This window comes from Carya illinoinensis, chromosome 6 (assembly GCF_018687715.1).
Source record: "Carya illinoinensis cultivar Pawnee chromosome 6, C.illinoinensisPawnee_v1, whole genome shotgun sequence".
Lineage (NCBI taxonomy): Eukaryota > Viridiplantae > Streptophyta > Magnoliopsida > Fagales > Juglandaceae > Carya > Carya illinoinensis.
In genome coordinates this window covers 25,011,127-25,018,408 of record NC_056757.1, presented here as the reverse complement: position 1 = coordinate 25,018,408, position 7,282 = coordinate 25,011,127, and the positions used below count along the sequence as shown (strand labels likewise).

At 38.4% G+C, this 7,282-nt stretch overlaps 1 protein-coding gene across 1 annotated transcript; it reads left to right on the top strand.

Annotated features, from left to right (window-relative positions):
- The first annotated feature begins 417 nt into the window (after positions 1–417).
- On the top strand, positions 418–4,690 carry LOC122314441 (nucleobase-ascorbate transporter 7-like). Its single transcript, XM_043130057.1, has 15 exons — positions 418–578; positions 891–1,060; positions 1,261–1,358; positions 1,478–1,654; positions 1,766–1,866; positions 2,111–2,186; positions 2,313–2,372; positions 2,456–2,640; positions 2,880–2,976; positions 3,282–3,368; positions 3,535–3,593; positions 3,688–3,779; positions 3,866–3,943; positions 4,033–4,193; positions 4,286–4,690. Exons 2-15 carry the CDS (start codon positions 946–948, stop codon positions 4,502–4,504), a joined length of 1,605 nt encoding a protein of 534 aa, XP_042985991.1. The 5' UTR covers positions 418–578; positions 891–945; the 3' UTR covers positions 4,505–4,690.
- The last annotated feature ends 2,592 nt before the right edge of the window (positions 4,691–7,282 follow it).

Sequence of the window (7,282 nt, the reverse complement as noted above, 5' to 3'; positions counted from 1 at the left end):
CAAACTTTGAAACTGGCAGTAGATGAGTACAACTCGGTTATTTTTCTTCAAGCCAGTGAGAGCCAAATTGCTATCTTTTTTGGACTTTTGGTCCATGTAAAAACGGAATGCCTTACTGTCGAACACATTACAGAGCAAAAGGCATTGATTTTGCAGTGATAAATTAATTCTTAAGTAGGGAGATTGGTTAAAGGTGACGGTAGAGATGCTTTATACAAGCTTTTTCTTTACGTGATTGAAGAAAAAGAGAAGCAGACCCATAATAATGATGCTTTGGGTTACAAAAGAAATTAAGAGATTCCTTCAGAGTGGTATTTTGGTTTCTTTCTCGCTTTAGGAGGGAACATGACTGTCTGCTTTTGCTTTTGTTTTTCGTTTTTTTTTTTTTTTCCCCATATCGTATCATTCACTTTTGAAGTTTCTCGGCCTCCAAGTGGCTCTTGGGCTGTAAAATAACGCATGCATAACTTAATATTTGACGCTCCCCAGGATTCTCCAAGCTGTTCTAGCCTGCGATAAACTTTTTGCAAGGAGAGTAGAGAGTGGTTGCTGTTTTTCACTGCAACGCTTGCCTTCTGGTAATCACTGCTCCTATTTTGCTTGTCCTCGTATGCTAGTGGGCGTGTATCTGCATTCATACTTAAATATATATACATATATATATATATATAATATTTCTGTTCTAGATGGTTTTGTAGGTGTTTGGGTGCTTGGGGTAGTACAAGTTGAGTTGCTTTGGGGTTAAGAAGCATTTGGGCTCTAGTGGAGATTTTCTGATTTCTTTTCTTCTTTTGAAATTATGAGAAATTTTTTGGAGTTCGATTTTTCATTTGGAGGTTCGGGTATTGTTGTGCGTAAAGGACTAATTTTCTTCTGGGTTTCTCTTTAAGTGTGTCGAGGATATTACGTAGAGAATCGAAATAAAGAAGAAGATCAGAGAAAAGCATGGCAGGAGGTGGAGGACCTGCGCCACCGCCGAAACAAGAAGAGCTGCATCCACATCCAGCCAGAGATCAGTTAACAAGCGTTTCTTACTGCATTAACAGTCCTCCTCCATGGCGTGAGTGTCTCCTTGACTTTTATTTCCCGTTTGTCTCTTTCGATGAGAGAGATATCCATTTTGTTTTTTATATTTATGAACATCTATGTTAGCCTTTTGATATTATGTACTCGATTTTTTTAATATTTGTTTTCAGCTCTTAAAATATATAAATTTCTTTTGGAATTATTTCAAAATTGAGGGTTGTGTTTTTTATGCAGCCGAGGCTATTTTACTTGGTTTCCAACATTACTTGGTGATGCTTGGTACAACTGTGCTGATTCCAACATCTCTAGTTCCGCAGATGGGAGGAGGCAACGTAAGCCTTGACTAGAACAAAACCAATTCAAGCGCCTTATAAACTTTTGTTGAATTCTATTCAAATCTTCAATTTATGAAAGTTTTGATCATAATAAAAATGCAAATTTTCGATTCTAGGAGGAGAAAGCAAAAATGATTCAGACAATATTGTTTGTGGCTGGTTTGAACACATTGTTTCAATCATTGTTTGGGACTCGTCTACCTGCCGTGATCGGTGCTTCTTATAGCTATGTACCAACAACCATTTCAATCATTTTGGCAGGTCGATACAGTGACATTGTAAATCCTCAGGAGGTTGGTTCATTGAAATTTCATCTAGTGTTGTTACCCTCACTCTTTGTTTTTTCATTTTCCTTTTTCAAATAAATTATATCCTCGATCTCACGATTTGTGATGTCAATACAGAAATTTGAAAAGATAATGCGTGGAATCCAGGGTGCTCTTATTGTTGCCTCGACTCTCCAGATTGTAGTTGGCTTTAGTGGCCTTTGGCGTAATGTTGCAAGGTTGGTTAGCACTCATTTTAGCTAGATCTCATTCCTTTAAACTATGCTTGTTTAATGCAAATGTTTACTCCCGCGCGCTTGCAATAAGCATTCCATGAATCTAAATTGTTGATGAATTATAAAATCTAATAGGGCATGAAAACATTTCAATTCGTGGATCAGGTTTTTAATCATGTTTGTTATCTTGCAATTTCTTGTAATCATATGTTGTGAAGTTTGATGTTCATTTATATTTCTTATCCAGGCTCTTAAGTCCGCTTTCTGCTGCTCCCCTGGTTGCTTTGTCAGGTTTCGGGCTATATGAATTTGGATTTCCAGTGGTATGTATAGACATATGACTCCTCTTTGCTTCCCCCTTGCGTCCAACCCCTCTTCCCCCCTCTCCCAATAGTCTTAAGAAATTGTTATGTTACTATATGTTATTGATCATGTCTTTGAATGTGTAGCTTGCAAAATGTGTAGAGATCGGGCTGCCACAGCTCATCATTTTAGTAATATTTTCACAGGTAATATTCAAGTATCATTTGCACTTACTTTCTCTTTGATAGGCATAGGCAACCATTCTTAACATGAAGTCAATAATTGGCAGTATATACCTCACTTGATGCATGGGAACAAGAATATCTTTGATCGATTCGCTGTTATATTCTCGGTGGCGATTGTTTGGATTTATGCTCACCTGCTCACCGTGGGAGGGGCTTACAAGAATACAGGGCCTAAAACCCAAATAAGTTGTAGAACTGACCGTGCTGGAATCATTGGTGCTGCTCCATGGTAAGGCTCTTACTATTAGTTTTCGACAGTTATGATGCGGAAGTTTTTGCTTAGAAAGAAAAATATAGAGTAGGCTTTTACTAGATTTCAATTTAAACGTTGATTAAAGTTGTCACACTTGAATGAATTGATTGCTTTGTTAACAACATGGGTTTCCTCTGCATCTGATATAATTAGACAATGAGGAGTCATTTTGGTGACTACTGTGCCTTATTGTTGCAAAATCCCGTTTTGTGCAGGATTAGGGTTCCATATCCTTTTCAATGGGGAGCTCCAACTTTTGATGCAGGAGAAGCTTTTGCAATGATGGGTGCTTCATTTGTTGCTCTTGTGGAGGTTTGTTTATGTTTGTGCTTGTTATTCCAGCCGCTTTTATGATGCATTTTGAAGGCTGGTTGTTGTCTTAGTATTTCTTAATAGTCTACTTGATGTTCCTTGTATATATTGAATCTTGCAATGCTTATTTCTGTCCTCAACTGTATAGCAACCAAATTATTTTAGTACTTGAGTACATAAATTTTCTAGTAAGTTATTTGCAATATTTGATTTAGTTAATGACTCATCTGTTAAGAATGAAAAATGAACATATTGATTTCTTATCTTTGTGTAGTTACTTTTAATGTAATTTGATGATTGCACAGTCCACTGGCGCATTCTTTGCCGTGTCAAGGTATGCAAGCGCAACTCCAATCCCACCTTCAATTCTTAGCCGCGGTGTTGGTTGGCAGGTAACAGGTTATAATTGTCATCTTAGCCGTGGTGTTGGTCTGCTTTCTCTTCTTGTTTTTCTTTTTAACATTTAAGCACAGAGGGTGTCGTCATAATTTCTATAATTTAAATGCTATGACTAGCATATGTCGACTTCTTAGCTGAAAAAAATTGTTTTAATATCAGGGAGTAGGCATTCTGTTATCAGGAATATTTGGAACTGGAAATGGTTCATCAGTTTCTATGTAAGTTTCTTGTTCAAAATTACCACATACTTGGAAGTATTCTGATACATCAATTCTTACCCAACATTTTTTTCTTCTTTTCTTGGCTACACAGTGAAAATGCGGGTTTGTTAGCTTTGACCCGAGTTGGTAGCCGAAGGGTTGTTCAAATGTCAGCTGGATTCATGATCTTCTTTTCCATCCTTGGTAAGTGACTCATGTAACAGATTCAAGCTTAATCCCTATATCCTCCTTTGAAAGAAAGTACTTTAACAAATTACATGGCTCCCCAGGGAAATTCGGAGCTGTTTTTGCTTCAATTCCAGCACCAATCATTGGAGCATTATATTGCCTGTTCTTTGCTTATGTGGGTAGGTGTTATTTACTTATGGAGCTGGTTCTATTAGCATGCTTCAATTAAATATTGATTTAACATTTTTTTCTTAATATGCATGAACAGGTTCAGCAGGCCTCAGTCTTCTTCAGTTTTGCAATCTAAACAGCTTTAAAGTAAAGTTCATATTAGGCTTCTCAGTGTTCATGGGATTATCAATACCTCAATACTTCAATGAGTACACTGTTGTTAATGGCTACGGTCCCGTCCATACAGGAGCAAGATGGGTACATTTGGCTTCTTAAACGTTATCCTCCTTATATGCTGAAGAAAAAATTTTTCTTCTTTTGTCAACAATATCTCTTTGTTCTTTTGGCAGTTCAACGATATGATCAACGTTCCATTCTCGTCTGAGCCATTTGTTGCCGGCTTATTGGCTCTAATATTGGACCTGACACTGCACAGGAAAGACAACCAAACCAAGAAAGATAGAGGTATGCCTTGGTGGGAAAGGTTCAGGTCATACAAGACAGATACAAGAAGCGAGGAGTTCTATTCTCTGCCCTTCAACCTGAACAAGTTTTTCCCATCTGTTTGATCACTGCTTTCCAGCATGAAGTTTTGAAGCCGTGTGACCAAAGTTATGCTCCTAAGATACATTATAGATATCTTATTAATGTGGGTACACATTCTCTTACATGGATTGCATTTAATTTCCTCGTCTCTCAAGTAGTCAAAACTTTGTAAATCAACTCAGAAGGATGAATATGTTCTTTCTAAAGCACTTTGAGCAGTCCTCACTTTGGTTCCACTTACGAAATGGTATCAAGATGGCATCTCTATAAATAATAGATGTAAAATTTGGTTCTGTCATGTTTCTATGCGTGAGCTGTTAAACGGGGAACAAAACAGAGAAATTTTAGGAATCCTTTAATTGTAAAACCCCTCTCTTTAAGGGGCAACCACGATTCTAGCCATAGACAATGTATAGCCTAGAATAGCTTCCTCTATGTATCTATATATCTTTGTACTTCAAAAATGTAAGAAAAATACAACCTTGTTAACATGGTAACAGAGTGGGATCTTAGGATCTCTGCTCCACCCACCCACTGACCAGAAACACCACAGACTACTAGGAATCTATGGCAGAATCCACTGAACTGATGCAACATTGTAGCCCCCAGGCCGAGTCCATTCTTGACGATTGGACAACCAAGATGACGGAAGCCTTGACCAAAGCCCAAACCTCATCACATCCATTAGATTCCTCAACCGTTCCTATCGACATTATGTTGGATGGCTCCAATTATGACTTATGGTCCCAGGTTGTCAAGATGTATTTCTCTGGCAAAGACAAGTTGGGATATGTTACTGGAAATTTCCCCCTGCCTCTAGAAACAGATCCATCTTTTCGAAGATAGAACGCCATTGTCAAAGGATGGTTAAAAACTCGATGGACCCTCCCTTGATCAGTAATTTCATTCACTTCCCAACTGCAAAACAGGTTTGAGACTCTATTGCTATAACTTAAATTGATGGGACTGATACATCTCAACTCTCAAGTGTATGATCTCCCGCGTCGTGTGACTTGCATGAGACAAGCTGGCGGATCCATTGAAAAATATTACAATGATCTTCAAGGCTTGTGGCGAGAGATTGATTTCCGTCGTCCTAAGCCAATGAAATGTGTCGTTGATACTTGATATCCAAAAATATAATTCAATTATATAGGAAGATAGAGTTTACATCTTCCTCGACGGCTTGGATGACCGGTTGGATAAGATTTGAAGTAATGTGCTTTAGTTACAACCATTCCCTACAGTTGAACAGGCCTAAGCTCATGTCCGACGAGAAGACATTCGGCAAACTGTAATGACAACCAGTGGAGATACTGCTCCAGGCGCTGTTATGGCATCTAAAGGATTCAAGACAGATCAATCGCACGTACCATTCAAGGCGAGGTCACTTTCTATAAGCAGTGGAAAGTCGAACCCACCCTTTAAGTTTAAGGCCTAATATGATGGAGGGAAATGTACCCATTGTGGCAATACAAAACCGTGAAACTTGCTTCAAGTTACATGGATATCCAAATTGGTGGAATGAGTTTCAGGCACGAAAAAAACGTGAAGGTGCTGGTACTCATGACGGCACGGGTAGAGCTGCTATGGTCCGTGCTGAACCTCAGTTATCCCTTACCTCCCAAACAACATCACCAAATAATTCCACACCTCTCAATGATCAAGGTAACTGGGGTCAAGTATTTATTAGCTCTAATTACCGTGATGGTGGCGTGTGCATTATTGACTCTGGGGCTACAAACCACGTGACATTTGTTTCCAATGATTTCTCACATATCACCATGCCAAGAAGAAATCGTATTGCTAATGCTAATAGGGTCACAAACCCGGTTACAGGGACTGGAACAGTGACTTTGTCCTCCTCCCTTTCTTTATCTCATACTTTACTTATTCCATCTCTGTCAAATAAATTGATGCCCATAAGCCAAGTTACTGCAGACCTCAATTGTGTGGTATTAATGTATCCTATATTTTGTCTTCTTCAAGATATTCTCACCAAGGAGATCATTGGGTGTGGTACTAAGAAACGGGGGTTATACTACATGGATGACTTTAGTCTAGGATGAGTTAATCACATGCACCACACAACTAGTTTGACTCCTATACCGTCAATTGGGGCATCCCTCTTTTGGTTTTCTGAAACATTTGTTTCCAGATATATTTTCTAATTTATAGCACTTAGATTTTAAATGTGATACTTGCATTGTAGCCAAAAGCCATAGGGTTCCTTATCCAGTGAGCCTAAATTAAAGTGATCTTCCTTTTGCTTTAATACACTCAGATGTATGGGGACCCTCCCCAATAACTACTTCATCTGGCCTTCGGTGGTTTGTGATTTTTGTCAATAATTGCACTCAAATGAAATGAAGAATCTAGGAGGACTTAAGTATTTTCTAGGAATTGAAGTATCTAGATCGAGACAAGGCATATTTCTCTCTCAAAGAAAATATGTGCTAGACTTACTATCAGAAGTAGGACTGCTGTAGTGTAAGCCAGCTTATACCCCAATTTTTCAGAATCATCAACTTGGGGATATACAAATAAGGTGCCAACTGATAAAGAGAGGTACCAAAGGCTAGTTGGTAAGCTCATTTATTTATCTCATACTCACCCGGATATAGCTTATGTTGTAAGTATAGTAAGCCAATTTATGCACTGTCCTAGTGAAAATCATATGGATGCAGTAACTAGAATACTTCGGTACTTAAAGTCCTCTCCTGGAAAAGGGCTTATGTTCTCCAAGAATAATCATCTGAATATTGATGGCTATACGGATGTGGATTGGGTAGGAAATATTT

Excerpts from the sequence above, each read along its gene's own strand:
- LOC122314441 (XM_043130057.1), top strand. The coding sequence starts at position 946 with ATGGCAGGAGGTGGAGGACCTGCGCCACCGCCGAAACAAGAAGAGCTG. Across the intron at positions 3,780-3,865 it reads GATCTTCTTTTCCATCCTTG|GGAAATTCGGAGCTGTTTTT; the intron begins GTAAGTGACTCA and ends ATGGCTCCCCAG. Across the intron at positions 3,944-4,032 it reads CCTGTTCTTTGCTTATGTGG|GTTCAGCAGGCCTCAGTCTT; the intron begins GTAGGTGTTATT and ends ATGCATGAACAG.